We start from the raw sequence: 18,991 nt of genomic DNA on the forward strand, positions 1-18,991 counted from the left end.
GCTTGCAACACGCCGCGGTCTACAGCTTCTCAAGACTTGGTCGAGTACCACGGCTTTCGATCTAAAGCACTTGCTTCTTACTGTAGAGTAGATCTGCTGTCGCTTACCACCCGAAGACCAGCGCGACGCTCGAGTGAAGCACATGAAGTGGGCGCCCGTGTAACATTGTCGACTTGTCCTAGGTCTTGAATCAATGTCAACAGTGTCGGAGAGCAAGGGCGTCTGAGTATCGTGGTTATTGAACAGGTCGCGCACCATGCATTCGCCACCGTAGTAGGAGTAGGCAGTTATCGTCGATCCGTCTGTCGGTGGAAGTTGCTCTGTGTTTTGCACTTGTGGTGAGACAAACATGTACTCGTAACATATGTGGACATGTTGAGCTCTTGGTATCATGCAAGTCTGGCGCGATTTATGCATGCCCTGGTTGCTTGTGTAATCTCAGCAAATTTTCCATGGGGGCCTAGGAAACGGTTGCTAGTTGTGCAACTGAGCATCGTTGGCTGCAGCAAGCATGCAGATGATAGCACTCACGTGTTGCAGCTTGCAAGCGGACCGGCAAGAGTGATAACTTCATTTTTGCTCCCCAAACTGGCAGAGCATGTGGGAGAGGGGCGTAAGCCCGCACGACCAGGAGAGGCTAGAATTCTAGAGCTGGGACACCGAGAACTCGTCACGTGAGACTGTGACTGCCTACTTCTCAGGATCTTTGTAGTACTACTGACAAACCTGGTCAGTAAAAATGGCATGTACTGGTACTGTACCGAGTAAGATCATGTTCGTTTGCAAAAAGTATATCGGGCGGCACGAGTCGACAACAGGCCGTTCCCGGTACCGATCATGTGGTTTGCTTTCCACAGCATTAAAGTTTCAAGCAAATTAGGTTTGTTTGGGGCCATTGTTGCGGTCGTCACACTTTGGCTTTTTCGGGACGACAACCGAACGTCTATTAACCTCAACGATGAATCCAAATGTTTTGCAGCACGGCGCGAAGAAATCTACTTGGGCTCAACCGCCTTGAAATACACACCATTGAGCAGGGCGTCCCTAGGACTTTCTTTAGCAATATTGTTGTGCTGGACTCGCGTGTGGCTCTAAGGCCTGGCACAGCTCAGCATGCCTCCCCTTCGAACCCACAAGAAAAAAGCGCAGCTGCATCCCTGTCGCAGCAGGCATTACGTTTCTTGCAGCTTCGATTTGTGTTTGTTCGGCAACAAGAAAGCTTGTGGATTTGTCCACGCATTCCAGCTGGCGTCATCTATGATCATGCATGACTGTTCAAGCGTTGCATCTTTCAGTCAAAGTCAAAGCAATGAATATAGAGTTCCTCGAGCGCTAGGCACTGCGCTAGGAAACCGCAAGGTTCACAGCGAATGCAAATAGCCCCATCGGGAAGAAGCTTTGGTTCGAGCATCTCTGCCGGAACGAGAACGCGTGGTGGGAGTTGCCAGTAACTTGGCTCGGTGGAGAGTAAGCTTCATAGAGCTGCACGATGCCGCATGCGCATTAGACATGCGCTGGCATATTTATGGTTCTGCTATTGTCATGAGCCCTTCCCCTATGGTCGCTGGGAACATGGTGCGTATGATGAAACAGCAGCAAGCCATCCGAGCACACCAAAGCTAACAATGCCTTGCTCCTGCGGACGACGATAACTCCTTAGGATGATGATGGTATCTTACCCGCCGGGAGGTGAATGATGGCTCTATGCTTCCTTTCGACGCCTAGTGCAGTGCAATCCGAAGGCTGGAATGGCCAATTCGAAACAGACCCGAAGGCAACAGTCAAGGGTTCGTGCCAAGCGCAAACAACTCGATGAATTATGGCTCAACTGTCATAGAGACGTCTCAATACCCGTGTTATTGGAACATAGACCCTTGAATTCTGCTTATGAAGCGACACTTCTCCAGGAGCAGAGGACGCCAATTTCTCAGATGTGAGATTTTGTTGCTTTTATAGCCGACCCGCTCAAACAACACCCTGTCGAAGGGTCCGGAAACCTCCTCTCTATGCAAGGGATGATGATAGATGGCAGGAGCATGGAGCTGCTCCGATAGCCAGACCCGGCTTTGGTGAAGATTCCTGCCACAGCTGATGTGCAATAATGCAACGGTTCGTTACACTCCAAATCCTTGAACATGCGTAAGGATGCATCGTCTTCTCCACCTCAAGCCTACCCTCCGCACGTTAAACTCTCGATCTTGGTAACGTCTACAGAACATTTTCGGGATCTCAAAGCAGTGGTTTTGGGAAGATTCAGCAATTCGTAAACTAACACTGTCCAGCAGCAAGAACCTAGAGCTTAAATGCATGCGCTTTGTTCTCGTAATCCTTTCTAGTTCAGCTCAAACACAAACCTTGCTGAGGACCTCGACTGGCGATCGAGTCTCAAAGTGCATGAAGAAGATATCCAGGGGCATACTGCATGGTACTCGAGGTTCAGGGGTGTTACGTGTCCTGGATGGATTGCTCGAGCATATGACTCTCCCTGGCCGGCCATACCTGACATACTAGTCTTCCGTTGAGCTCGGCGTTGCTGCTGCTCCCGCCGCATGAAGTAGCTATCGTAGCCTAGCCATACACCAACGACGTACCTTGACAACACCAGCTGCGTTCGGTTTGACGCAGAGTCCAAGCTAACTGAAACACATGGTAGTGAAGAAAACAGAGACGCACAGGATCTGCTGCCACGAGCTCCCCGCTCACGGTCCTTTCGCCTACTCTACTCCGGCGCAAGTTGCTGCAAGCAAAAGACGGCGTTTCTAACAATCCCATGCATCCTTTGGACTCTCACTCCTACCCTTGCAAATTAAAGGAATAGCGTTTTGCGACCCTGCCCCAAGACCTTGTCCACGGCACTTGACCTGCTGCCGACAGGTTCGCCTGTGCGCGGCGCGCCCCGACTGCATCCTTCGCGTCCTTCTAACGCGCGCAATCGTTTCGGCACGTTTTGACAGCCGGAAGGATTGAACTTTACTCAGTGACACAACTGTGATTTCGCTTATCGAGTCATAACGGACTTAACCACAAAAAGGAACCGTAAATCATCAAGCGACTGCTGCTTGTGTTTCATATACTCGCTTGTCAAGTCCGGAGATGGGTTGGATGCAAGAACATGGAAATCCTTTGCAAGAAGCATTTTTCGTGGGTGAAGATCTGTAAATCTTGGCCAGGAAGCACTGCAACATGTGTCAAGATCTGCAGTGGCGCAACGCGGTGCCACATCTCGAACTGTGGAAAGTTACGGTAGGACTGGGCGGATTCGAGCGCGGGAAACTGGTTTTGTGATACGTGCGATGAGCTCGAGGTACTTGATATAAGTCGAGCTCAAGTCCCTGTGCATGTTCCTATAATCGCAAGGTGTTCGACGCGGACTCTGCTCCAGCAAACTCTGTTCGATGGCTCGAACGAACATCATGGCACCAGGACTGCGATACCGTGATCAGCTTCTCCCTGGGTCACCTTGGTGCTTACTACTGCGGGAGTCATGAAGTGTGCGGCTTGCATCATTACTCGGTGTTTGACCTAGCTCGTATGTAGGGGCAGAGGAGACACGCGGACTATTGGGCTTGCTCATCTAGGTGCAGGACACAGCGATCGTTATCATGGGGCAACTGCTTCTGAGATCATGACATTTCACAGAGTCAGGAAAGTACGATCGACGACTTCTAGCAAAGGAAGAAAACAAGGTCTTACGGGCAGATCACCGCAAGGCATAGTAGAGCGAAATTCAACGCTTCAGCAATGCATAGAAAAGTTGTAGAGGATCATGGCTGGATTTTGGTGGCACGCACATTCATCACTTTTTGAGGTGGTGCGGGCGCAAGTGCTGAATGCACGAGCACTACGACTTGGTGTACGTATGGATCTAGAATTCCACAGCCTCACCCGCCTCTCCTCGGCCAGATGTTTGCAATCATTACCACAGAAGATGACCACCTCCTAGTCAGCCTCATTTCGTGGATTTCGATCATGCTGCAATAAAAAGACTCCCCACCAAACAATGTGCTCTAATTCTCATGCAAGACCTTCGTGAACTGCTCAGCCGGAGGCTCTGGCTTCTTGTGCTCAACGCTCGCCTGGCCCATCTTGTCCTTGCTGTATTGAGCAGCGTATGGGTTCAGTCTCAGGAGAACCTGTTTGTTTCGTAGAGGGTTCTTCTTCTGGACACCAGTTCGCTTGGTGGTGGCGTAGCCCTTTGGTTCCTTCAGTACTGACTGAATTTCGCTGGAGTTGATCAATCGGTTGATATCAGCGTTGCTGACGAGGTTGGAGGGGAGGAGGAAGTCCTTCTTGTATGAAGATGCCTCGCTGGTCGAGCCGTAGATATCGTCCAGAGCCTTGAACGCATCGGAGGTCCAGATGATGAATCGACCGAGGTGACCACCCGGTGCCAGCTGGAGTAGGTTGAGGGCAGTGACTGGAGAAGTCTCGACACCCGGGATGTTTCGGAAGGCTCGGACAAGCTCCTTGCCATCGGTTTCGGGGTTGTAGACAACGAGAGGGCCTCGTCTCTGTCTGTGTCGTCGGCCTCTCAGCTTACCCTTGCCTGCTCGGAGTTTTCTCGACTTCTGAACCTTCACAACATCTGGGCCTGCACCAACAGCCTTAAGGAGAGCGACAGCCGCTTGTGTCTTGACAAGTCCCTTAACCGCATCGGAGGAAACGACGAGTGGGACTTCGACGACGGATGAGATTCGGTGGCCACGGGCAAGGAGGAGGGCTGGGACTGAAGAGGCAGCAAGGGCGGAAGCAACAGCGAATCGCCTAGACACAGTTAGTACTTTTCCTCCGTGAAGCACAGAGCAGCGTACTTCTGTCCAACGTTGACTTTCTGGTGCCACTTCCGCCAGACCTTTGTGGGAGCGAACATGCGGCCAGATCTGCACATGTTGCCGAAGGCAGCTTGACCTGCTCGGTGCGTACCACCACCAGACACACGAGGAATACGTGCAACAGCACGACCTGTTCCTGTCAATATCGAATCCATCTCTTCATGATTGCGCTTCACTGACCTGTACCCCATGACTCTGCTGATGTCTGCTCACCAGCCTTCTCGCTCACAGCATATGGTTGTCTCTTGTTTTTGGCCATGCCAGTGTGAACGGTCCTGTCCTAGTCTTAGCCATCTTTCCAGATCATTTTTCGAATTCGTCATTCGTACTGGACAATATCAGGTCGGATTGGGGCGCTGAAGACAGCAGGCAGAGTGTGAGTCTGCCCACTGCTTGCGCCATCAGCGCCGATGATACCGACGGTAGGTCTGTTCGACATTTTGGCTGTACTGTGAGGTGTGTATTAGATGCTGCCGACGAGTCGCAAAGTCACGAACTGCGATGTCACGATAATTTTGTGTGCCAAGATTTACGGGCGGCTGTACGTTAGCACAGGTAAGCCATACACGCTAACAGAGCTTGGCACTACGGTGCAGCACGGGAACCGCATACGCCGCAAGATACAATATGGATGAAATTAGGGCTGTAGAAGAGTGTACGAGCATTGGTCACCAGTATAGAGTTTGCTTAAAGTGGTCATAGTACTTCGAGCGCATTGTCGAGACCACGTCACTCCCACCTCTTCAGCTTCACGGAGCCAGGACTCAGCTTCATGAAGCCAGCACTCACTTGAGGTTTGTTTGCTGCTCCCACTCTCGGCGACATGCTTCAGTTTGGCAGTGTCTCGGACCGCACGTTGTCTCAATCGGTCTCGCATATCCAACGATCGTCCTCCGCCGTGTCACGACTTCAGGACACAGGGCTCGAAGCTGCTCCATCACTCGAGAAAGGAAGTCCTTTCTTGACCATTCCTAGCGTAAATTCCTGCATATACAGAACGAAGACAATTCCTGGTCCCTAACTGAAGGCCTGCTTAAAATTTGGGATACAGCGCATTCGGCGCTTGGACCCGTGTCTACCTTGCTGACGCCGTCGCTCCTCCGCATAGAGATAAGCAATGTGTGTAGAGTAGCGAGGTATATCTCACTGCCCGTGATGCCGTTTGTAGACAGCCTGAGATCGCAGAGGTATGGGAATGCGAAGATCAAGGAAATCTTTGCTAAGTATAGAAGTATAGTAATTCTCCTGCAACCCTTCAACCCGGCTCCGTCATATCGCAATAATATTTGGCTGGATTCTCATAGATGAAAGTTGATGCAAAGCTACCACCATTTGGCGTAGAGGATGGCGAAAGTGGCCAGTCGCTCTCTGGTTCACTTGGCTCAGGTGTGCACGTCAGAGCCACACCCGTCACAACATCATTCTTGTTGTCGCGTGCAGGGTTGCCTGGGTAGAAAGCGTCGCGATGGTGATTCGCCATTGCAGGGTCATCGAACGGACGTATACGCACGCCTTGTCGTCTCATATCATTGCTCACTGTGGCTAGCCATGCACAGATTCGTTTGTCGTTGGACTCGGTAAAGTGAGCAAATGCTAAACACATCGGGAAAGTGATGTGATTCATTCCGAGGGCGCCCATATCTGGCATTAATGCATAAGGGATGCTTTGAGCTATGCAAGTAGCAAATTGACGGGCTTGTTGTTGGCTCGCAGTTGTCGAGGCGTACATCTCGGGTCGCGAGAAGCCCAGCTTAGCGAGCAAAAGCTCAATCTGGCTAATTGTGACAGAAACAACAAGTTGAGCGGACCAGTAGACCAAGCTCGCATTGAGGAATAGATGATTCTCCCATGTCATCTCGTGCCGAAATGGATACATGTCATCTTCCTGAGGTTCGTGCTTGATGAGCACTGGTCTTGCTAGCTGTTTCTTGCCATGCTCCCACTTTGTCATTGTTTCTTTTAGCTCACGACAAGAATGCAGCAGCTTGTTCAATGCGCGATGCGTATCGGGCGAAGACATCGATCGCAAGGTGTCGAATTGTTCGAGAAAACCAGGTATCTTGGTAGCGTGGTCAATTATGATATCGTGGTATGTCTTGACTGTTACAGCGCGCCATGGGATGGTCAGCCATTCGATAGCTGCTAGAAACGTTCGTTTGCGTCGCACGATCGCCGAAAAGAGTATAGGTAATCGAGCACCGAGGAATACATGATGAGCTTGACGTTCGATGTGCTGGCTGGGTCCTCGCAATTGGATCAGCCGCGCCGCACCTTGAGCATGGCTGACCCAACCGACTGACTTGTCCGTCGCATCACCTCCTTCGAAGATCTCGTAGAGACCCAGCAAGGAGCACGCGGCGAGTACTTCCTCGGAATGCATTCTTGATGGATCGGCCAAAGCTTTCTGCAGGTCCTTGAGGGCGCGACCATAAATCTTAGTACTTTCCTTCACTAGGCGTACGTCTTGCTTGCTGCGGCCGACTCTAGAGACACTCAGTGCGGAGAAGGCTTGATCCAAGGCTGGCTCATCTTGGGACATCTCCAGTAGAATAGAGGTCCAATTAGGTGGATGATTGCAGTGCATCAGCATAGCATCGTGTACTTCAGCAATGCCATGTGGAAGGTACAGATCCCAGAACAGAGCGCGGCATTGTGTATCGACGGCGGTCCGGTCAAGGGACGGCATAAACGCAAGAGAGGCTGCAAGTGCGCCCCGAGGCACATAGTATGCCTTTGCAGCGGACTTGCTGGAGGGATGGATGATAAAGCTGAGATCTCGCTGATACCCGCCACAAATATACCCAGAAGAAGCGCACTGGCCACAGATTGGGCGCTTTTGATCGCACTGGAAACGTTAGCATCGCATGTACTTGTGCATATATGCACACATACTCCTTTCTTCCGCCTTCTGCAAGTACTGCAGCCTTTACTCTTTCCAGGCACTCCAACCATTATTTAGATATGAAGGAGAGATCAGTCATAAGGGTCGTTCTGCGACGAGGTCGAAGGCTGAGCTGAACGAATAGGGTCAACGAGCCAAGAGATCTGTCGCAGCCCTCTGTGCGACATTCTCTAGTTGTCACAACACCGGACGTGTAACCATTGATGAACTTAGTAGTACCCTATGATGTTCAAAGCAATGATAGTCGAGACGTCTAGCTTAAGAGGCTCTCTAGGTGACGAGTCAGCATCAATGTTGGAGTAGGGCGCTGCCAGGACCTTTCTGGTTAGGGAGCGGAACCGCCGAAGATATGCTCTAAGCTCCAATCATGCCCGGATCGACATCGACTCATGGAGCCAGAAAGTTGGTCGGCCCAATCGTAGAAAATCTTGCCCAACGACTAGGGACGGATGACAGGGCTTTCAGGCTTGCAAACGACTCATGCAGCCCCCAAAGACGATGATCAGCAACAAACTGGAGGAGCTACGTACCATCCCTGCGGAGCCATGTGAGGAGTGATGCTATGCCAGACGGGGGTGAACAATAATGCTTGAACCTTCCAAGGTTGATGTCCAGACTCTCATGTTCGCAATCAGCCCGGCATGGTGGCACCATAGGCGTGGTTTCATGTTGATTAGATTAGTCATGTTTGATCGCCGTCCCTGGGTATCAGTATTGTTCAGGAGCAAAGTTTCTGGTGCAGCTACCGCTTCCAGAAGTCGACGGTCATGATGGTACGGCGATCACCCGCGGATCCTCTGTGCTGGTACGGCATTATCACACTGTATGCCGCCAGAGGGCCTGTGGACCAAGTATATCTCGGTCACAGGTCGGCTACACAAAAGTCAAAACAATAAACAGCGTTCGAGCTGCTCTCCCTGAATTTGAGTCTTTGACGACGGCGCACGTAGCCCGTGACTGCACGAAATGGAACGTGACAGATATTTGTTGTCATCGCTAGATTGTATGCGATGCAGTCTGCCGAGCGTAAGGTGCGCAATTGCTTAAGTCACTTGCTTCTAGAGTACGCGTTTTCAATTCTGCAGTGAAATAACCTTTCAGCGCTTGCAATGCGCACAGAAGATGGCTACGCAGTTGTTGATTGGAGAGGTGCACACAACAACACCAGATTGATGTAAACAAAGGACGATACTGGTTGCTATGCTACCACGCAACACTTGAACTCTACGAGTTTGTAGCGACTGCACGATGACCAATATCAGTAGACTCTGCTCTTCATATCATCGTCTCCGCGAGTCTTCATTGTTTCTCACAGTCATGCGTTCAAAAAGTTCTTGCAACATATTCAGCACTGTACTGTAGCATCGAACCATTTTCCATTGCCTAGGACAGCCGCAAAGGACATATGTCCCAAGGTAGTAGCAGATCTCGATATGGATCGCGAATCTTCGCCTCGTCTTCGGCGCTCACCACCATCCTCGATAAATCATTGCATGGATCGCAGCGATACCCAAGTTCGAAACCTTGAAGAGGCTGATGCCTCGCAAACATATTCAAATACAGCAGAGTCACGGATGGCAGAACGTACAGCCGCGCAAGATGCACCCTCATTTCTGTCACGCTACCCAAAGGTGGCGGGCGCCACAGGCACCACTTCTTCCCGACCCACGCCCGTCGATCAGCCCCGAAAATACCGAATTAACAAGAAGTCGTCACACACCATCAATTCCTCTTGGCAGTCAGAGGACGAGTCTCTTCTCGATCAAGTCTTGGAACAAGAACGTCTAGCATGGCTGACAGGGTCGCCAACTCTTGGAAAAGAAGTGCTAGGGGATAGCGACGAGCACGGCGGCCGCACGAACATCAACTTCATTGATCACGAAGAACATGCCAAGGTGGACGCCAGTCAGAGCAATGAGGTCAACCTCTCCTCAAGCTCGAGAACGGAGCTTCCTCGAAGGTCTTTCTTCATGGAAGGTAGTATGAATGAGGGCTCAAAAGCAGTAGCCTCAACGTGGCATAATACTCAAGCCTCATCTATTCGAACGAATGATGTCGATTCTGGCAACGAATCAGAAGCTACTCCACGACCATCCATAGCTGGGAGCACAAGCTCTTCTATCGACATCAATGAGTTCAAGCCACTGCCTGCTACGCCTTCAACCTTCAAGACCACCATCAAGCGGTTCGGACAGAAGCTGAAGCAGAAAGATCCTGGTCGACTCCCGGTGACAGATCTTATGATCGCAGATTCATTCCCAAATCAGTCAAGACAGCAGCAACGAAAAGGGTTGCGCATTTCCGTCTCTTCTTGGAAGATTTTCAGCGGTGCTACCTCTGACACTGAGAGCAAAGCAAGTTCGATTGCCGAAGAGGACGACAACCACAGTGTTAAGACGAATAACACAGCACGGACCTTACGTTCTATGGTCAGGAAACCCCGTGCCCAGACAAATACTTCCCAAAAGGCAGTGCTCGACGATCGAAAGAGAAAGGCCGAGATTGCGTATGCTGAGCAGTTTGGCGCCACGAACAAGAAGCAAAAGCAGAAAGTGCCGTCCACCGACTCGTCCTCCATTTCCGCCCAGCCAACGACTGTTCGAAGAAGAGTGCCATCCAAGGTCGCGGCGGTGACTACAGCCCACTCGATTATCCGGCCGGCTAATCAGGGAAGCGGTTTCGACTCACAGTCATACTCTCTTTCACAACACGAAGCCCCTGTCGCAGATTTCTCCGTCACTGAACCTCTACCGCAATTCTCACATTCCCGCACAAGCTCGCGGAACTCAGATAGAAGTTTGAATAGTGACACCGATCGTTCGAAACGCTCTTCCAGGAGTGAGCTCGAGAAAGAGAATCAGCAGCTGCGATCAATGCTTAGAGAAAGCCAGAGCCAGGCTCATATCCGCCAAGCCGTCAGGCAATCCTACAAACCACATTCCTTCCGCTCAGCACAGCTTTCAGATCAGCAAGAGAAGCGAAGACGCCCGTCGTCAAGCTCAAATTGGCAAATCCATGAGGACAGCTGCTCTTCTGCAGACGAAAAGCAGTATCGCGGTCAGTCTGTTTCCTCGCGCCGATCAAAAAGCAGATCTCCATCTCGTGACACGAAATCACCCCTAGAGCGAGCACAACAGGAAAATGGTCGTCCTGCACCATCAGCTTCGTCTTCGCAGAAGATCGACTTAGGGAGGACCATTCTCTCGGCCGTCAGTGGTAATCCTCAACCATCCTATGATACAGCAACAATGAAGCAACGTGGTAACACGGCTCGGCCTCAGCGTACCATAGAACTGCCAAGACCACTATCAATGGTGCTCGAAGGTGTTGAAGACGACAATGGTTGTGACAGCGGTGAGAACATGGGCAACGAAAGCACGCGCAGTTCGTCCAAGAGGAAGGCTCGGGCTTCCTATGACGGCACAACAGATGGCGAGGAGGATGACCGCAAGCAGAAGAAATTCTCGACCATGGTCTCGAGAGCTGGCGAGACAGGATCCAAGGAGACGCAATGGCAGTGGCCTGAAGATGTCTTCTGAGCAATGATACGTCTTATATTGTGGAACCCAACACATCCTGAATGCGGCGACTCGAAGTTCGAGCTTAGCGGTGAACGTGGCATAATGCAGCGCTCTGTTCGCATGCCATGAGTGCTACCTGCAATAGAGCGATATGCAGACACAGCGGCATGTCCAGGACATATGGGAACTGCGAAGGGACGTTGCAGCATCCAATGATGACGGACGACGTGAGGTGATCATCGGCGATGGTGTCCACCAGATTGGCACCTCAGTTGAGATCGCTCGAAATGCAAAGCGCAGAGCATGCGGGTGGAACATTTGCTATCTCATGGTGTGGAAGCTCTTTGGGGAGTAATGTTATGCGGTTGTACAGGTAGTCGAGCAGATATCCTTCATGTCCATAGCCGAAAAGCACATGTAAAAAAGCTGTTGCTATCTGTAGTCTCGTTGGACCACGACAGTTTGCAGAACATAATGTAGGGACCTTGATGAACATCTCGCTGAAGCACAGACGCTGCCGAACTCACCGCCCGTGTTCACGTTGACGTCGTGGCCCCCAGTGACATGAGCACGTTGTCAGCCAAAGATGCTGATTCGAGATAAGGGCGAGTATGTCCTACATAGTATATCCGTTGTTCGCCTCACCGACACAGCATGAGGTACCTGGCTGTGCTAAATCGCATGTGCTGTTCAAAGCTCTTCTTGTTTCATGATAAAGATAAGCAATCAGGCAATTTGATAGCGCTCGGGGACCTGGCAGTAGCTACCAACAAGGACCCACTAACGCAGCCCAGGGGGCTGGAAGGCCACTTCCGCCGGCGGTGCGACACGATCCGAATCCTAGAAGTTTCGCCTAAAACAGCTCCGAACAGCACAAACAGGGACCTCTTCGAGCACATGGTCCGTTTCATTCGCTCAGAAGAACCCTTCAACGCTGATATGGTTATCGCACGGACTGGCAATCCAATAGCTGATGTGCGACCATCATGCTTGGCGGAAAGAAGCACTCATAGGTAAGCAGGGCTTAGAATACCCTCCTTGTCTGTGTGACGCATTCCTACAGACGACTTGTTGGGCATGCAGGCTCAAGCTTGTGTATTCCGCCAGCACGCCTCCTAAACCGCAGAAACAAAGTCTATCTATTTTAGCTTAGCCAAATTTTCGCTGCCGGGCGATCGTCTTCGAGATCCGGACCCGCGCTGGAAAAGGCTCCCTATCCAGCGCCTGGACCGTTACTCAAAGCGTGTACGTTGAGAATCGCAGTAAGAAACAATCCGGTATGCTGGGATTTTCTACACGACACAAATCCACTTTCTTGAGATTGATCTCACAGCCAAGCTCGTTCGCTTTGGCACGTGAAAATTGACCCCTGGACAGCGGTGTGCCATAATCAGGCTCAAAAAAGTGCAGGTCCTCACAATGATATAATCAGCTTCGACCACTTGCTCAATCTGCTCAATCTCAGGTCCTCATACAGGCTACACTCATATATAAGCAAGCAACATGGTTACTCCAAATCTTCCTCATCAAACAGGGCTATTCTTCGACTACCACTTATACAGTTGAAAGCTTGGCTACACACCCGAAAGCACAACTTCAACTTGAGCACCAAAGTGCGGAGGAGACCCCAACAGACTTGTCACAAGACAAACCCCAAGAAGCTCATGAAGGACGATCTTGCCAAGCTGGCTCCCTTCACCTCCAAAGACATGATCGAGGCTACCTCTCACTCTCTCGCCGATACCGACTCAATCAACGACGACACCATGCCAAGCCCAGTCATTAGCGTTTTCCGCTCCATTGCTCGTCAGGCCCGCGGTGTGGCCCGACAGATTGTTCGTGTCCCGACGAAATCAATGTCGAGAATGTCTGGTGAACAACGGCCCGACATGGCAAAGATGAGACAAGTTACACCAATCTATGACCATGATCTCAAGCGGTGGGTCTGGCCTACACCACCTATGGTCCATCAAGACGAGTTGTTGGGCAAACCCTGCAAGCAAATGTCAGCCTCATCGAAGGCGGACTCCAGAAGATCAAGCAAATGAAATTGAGCCACCGAGCTCCTGGCAAACCAATGAACCACACAACGACCGGTACGCTCTCAGCCCTTCCAAGGAAGTCTTGCACACCAGGCTTACAAGCGAGAACATGCTGCGGCAACCAGCATTAAGACCAATATACGTCAGGAACATCCTTCCTATGCCCATCCCAACGACACCTGGTGAACCCCCGTCATAGCGGCAAGCAAATACTGCGATGGACGCAAGATAGCCTGTTGTGAACGGACATCCCAAACCAGCGCCACACGACACGGAGGCCTGCTGCTGCAGCGAGGTCAACACTCGGTCGACGATGTGCCACGCTTTCCTGCGCAGCTAGAACAGGACTTTGCACAGTCAGATATAACGGAGGGATCCATTGCCGGAGCAGGACCAACTAGATATATGAGACGGTCGGTCTGTGGGGATGTACTGTCTTGGAAATATGCATAATGCTCATGTTACCCACAATTTCAAGCAAATAGTAGTGTGCTTTGGTTGAATGTATCTGTATGTGCTTGTGATTCCCCTACCTATAGTACCAAATCTAGCTCTAGAGTTTCTGGCATTACATCGACGGACGCCTCCTCAAGAGACCTTTCCAAGCATTGCAACACTATCCTGCTATTGGACTGTCAATAACCAAGATTTTGTGATGCTTCTGCTACAATCACAACGAAAGAGCTACAAGCAACGCCTAGAAGTGACTTCATACACGGCTGCCCAGAACCCGAAAACACAGATGCACATATCAACTTTGAGGAGACAAATACCCTCCCCGCTAAGCTATGCAGCTCCCTCCCGAGTCTAACCTCACCCATCCCTCATCAAGTGCCCATCATAAATCATCGCAAACCCACAAACCCCCTCCCCACCCTCCTCCGGCCACCCCGCCGCACTCCTCACCCCCTCCCCAATCCTAATAACCTCAACTAGTCTAAACCCAAAATGCGTATACACATCCACCGCATGCTCATACGTCGCCTCCAACCAAACCGGCACGCCCTCCTCCTCCGCCCTCCTCAACCACGGCTTAACAACCGCACTAATCGCCCCCTTCACATTACTCTGCTCTGGATTCCGCACCAGAAACCCCAGATGATAGCACGGCTTGCAGTCTTCCCTGCCGTCTTCCTTCGTTTCAAGCCCGATGTACCTCTCTTTACATTGTCGGACTTTCCGCCGCCACTCCTTGCGGATGGGCCCGATATCGCGCAGGGTCTCGGAGAAGGGTAGCCCGCGGTAGGAGGTTGTTTCCCAGACGGCGAGGGCGGAGTAGTCGCCTGCTTCGACGAGTTCGGCGCCGGAGTGCGCGCCATCTGTTATGCCGGGGGTGATATGTCGACGGAGTCGAGGGACGTTGATCGATGGAGAGGGGTAGGGAGGGGGCGTGCTGTCTATTTCGGTTATGAAGGCGCGGGAGAGGGCTGCTGTAGCGAAGCCGGCGGCTATGCCGTCGAGAAAGCGGTTCATGGAGAGTCCATCGTTGGGGTCGATGCGGTTGACCTGGGGAGGGGTGGGTGTGTTCGGTTGGTGTGACATGGTATGCTCTCTGTGGGATTGATTGTGATGCTTGCAGGAGGCTCTATAGATCAGTGGTGACTGCTTTTGGGAAGGAGTGAGCTTTAAAGTCAGAACATTGCATTGGGATCAAATGCGGAATGAGTCATGCCGAATAACGAGCACTGCAGTATGCGCGTTGTTGCAAACAGGGTAGCATTATCAGTGGATCTTCGGTTCATCAACGAGCCTGGAGGCGATTGGGCTTCACATGAGCTAGGAATGCGATCCGTACTCATACGAACGATAATCTGTGGTTGAGAAGTGATGGCAGAAAAACTACTGTAGTGGTTCTATCACGGCACGAATCACGTGATAATTTCAAGCAAGTGCTCAGATAAGGCGTAACATTAGAAGACGATGCCCTATCTCTATGATAAATGTCTCAGGCTACGATCTGGCCCGTCCTACTGCTTTTCCTCCCTATGATACTCCAGATCGTCAAAGGCCTTCACTGCCGCAACAGCAGTAGCATGTGCACTAGCCGGGTTCGGCGCCTGTCACAATTCGACCATCCACCTGCGTGAACTCATCCCAGGGACCCTTCGGATTAACATACTCACCACCCGCATCAGCGGTAGCCCACTCGACTGTAGGCTTTTTCCAGCCTTCAATGGTCTGAAGCACGTCCAATTCCTTCTCAGTCTTCGTGGTGAAGCCTGTTACCTTCTTGCCAACGATAATGGAGTGGTTGGTGACTGGATTCACCACACCAGGAAAGATTGCGCCGCCATGACAGACTGCACTGGCTACGCCACCATCGCTGTAGACCTTCGAGGCAACGCGGTAGAGCTGTCCTGCCTCGGGATAGTCGATCAGAGATGCATGCCCAGCGGAGGCAAAGAAGATGCCGTACTGATGACGAAAGAACATGTCAGCGAACTGAGGCCCACGAAAACGTTGCGGTGAGGGCTGGAAGAAGATATCCGAGCACTACCATTCACAACGAGATATTGATCACTTACCTTATCAGGGTCGACGTCACCCCATTTGGTCAGGCTGTCGAGCTTTTGGCGAAAATCACTCTTCTCACCTCCCACACCTTCTTGTCTTCACCCTTCAAGTAGTCGTCCTATTGACTCAGCCAGTCAGGCTGGTACTTGCCTGTCTCTGGGACGAAATCGACCTCGAAGCCTTTCTCCTTAAATACGTTCTAAGGGTGTAAGGCTTCTGTGATGAACATGCCAGTTTCTTTGCCATTCTGTAAATCGGGGCATGAGCAGAGGTGACAGCGATTATTGCTCGTTTGGGCAGTGCCCTAGGGTCATACATGTCGAGGTCAGCTCGAAGGAGTCCCTCAACATCGAGCAGAATCCCACATCTTCTCTGACATCTTGGCGATCGAAGGTGCTCATATGCAGGTGTGCAGCGAGATCTGTTACTCGGCGCAGTGTACCTTGTCGATGCTTACCGGAAGGTATTCGCGTTGAACTGTTCCTCACCACCTATGCCAACACTCCTTTATATCTGCAAGCCTCAATACATCCTTTCAACCTTGCTCCCCGCATGTCGGAGATGCAAGATGATGTCAAAAGAATCTTATCACATATGAGACTTGTTCTCAGCAAGGACGATGAATTGCAGGCGCAAATCATCACCAGAGTTGAAGCTATTATGGCAATACGATCGTGGTCTGAGCGACAAGGCTAGTGTGAGCAGTGGTGCTTCACGCAAGTGATGGTAGCGTACGAACACCGCAAGCCCACAGCTCCCGGACTCCGTTTCAGCTTCGTAGCGCTCTGGATTAGCTGCCACTTCGAGACGTAATTACCTGCAGAACGTTCATGTCCACCAAAAGTATTGGTGAAGCGTTGCTTCAGGGACATCGTCAAAAACTCGCATGAACGCTTGGCAATCGGGCTGTATATCTCCGCCAACTCAACACCCAGCTACGGAGAATCATACGCATGGTACTATGCATCTACGGTAAAGCAGAGATAGCTCTAATGTATTCCAAGCTATGGAGCCGACAGAACCTTCTTGCCATTTTTGGTTTGAAGTTCGTCTTCAATCCTACAGCTCTCAAAAGAGATATGCTACCCGCCCTCTGATGCTGACATCCGTGTCACAGGTGATAGAAATCAAGGAAGCTCAGATGCGCGGCTCGCAATAGCCCGAGGTCATGGCTGACGATCTTGCGGGGATGATGCGCATCGTTACATCGATCAGCAGGTACTGCATGAAGGATCTCTGCGGCTCTGTTGTGCTACATAATGGCCTCGTATCCCAACAGAGCAACTGTGATCTTTGACGATACGTGATCATCAGAACTTACATTTCCGTTCCTGCAGAAGTTCAAATCACGCACACGATGAAGCTACTGACTCTGACTGCAGCTTCAGCTGCGTTGGCGACAGCTCAAGCGCAACAGGTATCCTGTCCAGACTACCTCGATTATGCCAAGGAATACCACGCACCTTTCAGCACAGGGAGATACAATTTGAGCTATCAGCGTCCAGACCCAGCATGCCGGACAGCTGCGTCCCCAGCCCTCGATGGAGTGATCGCCGACATGCAATCAAAAGTCGCTGACCCAGATCTCTATCGGCTATTCGTGAACAGCTGTATGTGCTGTCCATGTATGGATGTGGTCCATAGCTGACAGCAATAGTTCCGAACACCCTTGACACTGCGATACGATGGCAAGGCGTGGCCGCGAACAACTCGGCCGAGGAGCTTGCTTTCATTATTACTGGAGACATGTACGCTCAAATCCCTCTACAGGTTTACCACGTACTGACCTGCCAAGCAATGCAATGTGGCTTCGAGACTCCTCCAACCAGATGCTCTCGTACCTCTCCTTCCTGAAGAACGCGTCCACACCTGTCTTCGCCTCTCTCTATCGTGGCGTCCTGAACCTCCAAGCCCGCTACATCCAGACCTCCCCCTTGTGTAACTCCTTCCAACCACCAGTCGAATCAGGAATCAACGCCAGCCTAAACCAATATGCCCTCACAGACGAAGTTTACCCACCTTACTCCAACCTTTCCGTCTTCGAATGCAAATACGAACTCGACTCCATCGCCTCCTTCCTCGAACTCTCCTCCGCGTACTACACCGCCACATCCGACATCGACTTCTTCCGCAACTTCCAATGGGTCTCAGCCGTCCAGACCGTCCTCAACGTCGCAACCGTCATGCGCGACACACCGACCTACACCCCCAAGGGAATGGTCAACCAATCACCCTACACCTTCCAACGTGACACAACCTCCGCCTCTGAGACCCTCCTCAACATGGGCATCGGCAGCCCCGTCAAAGGCGGCACAGGCCTAGTCCGCAGCGCCTTCCGCCCCTCGGACGACAGCACAATCTACCAACTCTTCATTCCCGCAAACATGCAATTCGCAACCCACCTCAACGGCACGAGCACAATCATGTCCCAACTCGGTCACGCAGACCTCGCATCACAAATGAAAACAATGGCCACCTCCATCCGCGCCGCAATCGAGAAACGCGCTGTGGTTACCGACGAGACCTACGGCAAGATCTACGCCTTCGAGATCGACGGCTGCGGCAGCTCAAATATCATGGACGACGCCAACATCCCCAGTTTACTCGCGGCGCCGGTCTACGGATACACATCCGACATGTATGGCTCCTCAAACCAAATCTATCAGAACACGCGCGCGAAGATCCTCTCAGATGAGAACCCTTATTTCATGGAAGGACCCGTCATCAACGCCGTTGGCGGTCCACACCAGGGACCCGGCATGGCGTGGCCGATGGCGAATATCGTACGAATTCTGACGAGTGAGAATCAGACTGAGATTAGCACGGCGTTGAGAGAGATCGTGAGCAGTACGGATGGGTATGGGTTGATTCATGAGAGTATCAATACGTTTAATGTGAGTGATTGGACGAGGGAGTGGTTTAGTTGGGCGAATGGGTTGTTTGGACAGGCGATTTTGGATTTGGAGGGGAGGATGCCGGAGGTGTTGATGGAGAGTTATCAGTGAGTATGTGTTGTGTCTACCTGCCATTCATAGATATTTAGACACGAATGCTCATTCCAAGACATACTGTACTTCTTGCACGACTTTTCTGGAGTTTTGCTGACGATGTCCAATGACACAAATTTTCGACTTTCTCTCCGCCACAACCATGTACTGTACCGCTCAGTCTGAGCTCTTC

The 18,991-nt window shown here is 51.4% G+C and overlaps 7 protein-coding genes across 7 annotated transcripts; 3 read left to right on the plus strand and 4 right to left on the minus strand.

Annotated features, from left to right (window-relative positions):
- Positions 1 to 4,007: 4,007 nt before the first annotated feature.
- On the minus strand, positions 4,008 to 5,271 carry RPL4B (60S ribosomal protein L4B; the record flags this gene model as incomplete). The annotated part of the gene is made up of 4 exons (XM_064878051.1): positions 4,008 to 4,764; positions 4,812 to 4,962; positions 5,013 to 5,107; positions 5,162 to 5,271. 4 exons carry the CDS (start codon positions 5,269 to 5,271, stop codon positions 4,008 to 4,010), a joined length of 1,113 nt encoding a protein of 370 aa, XP_064726159.1.
- An 816-nt stretch (positions 5,272 to 6,087) lies between these two features.
- On the minus strand, positions 6,088 to 7,784 carry PMZ80_009659 (uncharacterized protein; the record flags this gene model as incomplete). The annotated part of the gene is made up of 2 exons (XM_064878052.1): positions 6,088 to 7,677; positions 7,725 to 7,784. 2 exons carry the CDS (start codon positions 7,782 to 7,784, stop codon positions 6,088 to 6,090), a joined length of 1,650 nt encoding a protein of 549 aa, XP_064726160.1.
- Positions 7,785 to 9,167: 1,383 nt separating this feature from the next.
- Positions 9,168 to 11,273, plus strand: PMZ80_009660 (uncharacterized protein; the record flags this gene model as incomplete). Its single annotated transcript, XM_064878053.1, has 1 exon — positions 9,168 to 11,273. One exon carries the CDS (start codon positions 9,168 to 9,170, stop codon positions 11,271 to 11,273), a length of 2,106 nt encoding a protein of 701 aa, XP_064726161.1.
- A 1,646-nt stretch (positions 11,274 to 12,919) lies between these two features.
- Positions 12,920 to 13,303, plus strand: PMZ80_009661 (uncharacterized protein; the record flags this gene model as incomplete). The annotated part of the gene is made up of 1 exon (XM_064878054.1): positions 12,920 to 13,303. The coding sequence occupies one exon, from the start codon at positions 12,920 to 12,922 to the stop codon at positions 13,301 to 13,303; it is 384 nt and encodes a 127-aa protein (XP_064726162.1).
- Positions 13,304 to 14,110: 807 nt separating this feature from the next.
- PMZ80_009662 (uncharacterized protein) lies at positions 14,111 to 14,839 on the minus strand (the record flags this gene model as incomplete). The annotated part of the gene is made up of 1 exon (XM_064878055.1): positions 14,111 to 14,839. One exon carries the CDS (start codon positions 14,837 to 14,839, stop codon positions 14,111 to 14,113), a length of 729 nt encoding a protein of 242 aa, XP_064726163.1.
- A 498-nt stretch (positions 14,840 to 15,337) lies between these two features.
- On the minus strand, positions 15,338 to 16,057 carry HSP31 (plasma membrane heat shock protein; the record flags this gene model as incomplete). Its single annotated transcript, XM_064878056.1, has 3 exons — positions 15,338 to 15,790; positions 15,823 to 15,907; positions 15,984 to 16,057. The coding sequence occupies 3 exons, from the start codon at positions 16,055 to 16,057 to the stop codon at positions 15,338 to 15,340; spliced, it is 612 nt and encodes a 203-aa protein (XP_064726164.1).
- A 1,111-nt stretch (positions 16,058 to 17,168) lies between these two features.
- On the plus strand, positions 17,169 to 18,816 carry PMZ80_009664 (uncharacterized protein; the record flags this gene model as incomplete). The annotated part of the gene is made up of 3 exons (XM_064878057.1): positions 17,169 to 17,421; positions 17,469 to 17,559; positions 17,607 to 18,816. 3 exons carry the CDS (start codon positions 17,169 to 17,171, stop codon positions 18,814 to 18,816), a joined length of 1,554 nt encoding a protein of 517 aa, XP_064726165.1.
- Between the last annotated feature and the right edge of the window lie 175 nt (positions 18,817 to 18,991).

The sequence above is a fragment of the Knufia obscura genome (genome assembly GCF_036327395.1).
Source record: "Knufia obscura strain CCFEE 5817 isolate CBS 148926 chromosome Unknown scaffold_14, whole genome shotgun sequence".
In the NCBI taxonomy this organism is placed as follows: Eukaryota; Fungi; Ascomycota; class Eurotiomycetes; order Chaetothyriales; family Trichomeriaceae; genus Knufia; species Knufia obscura.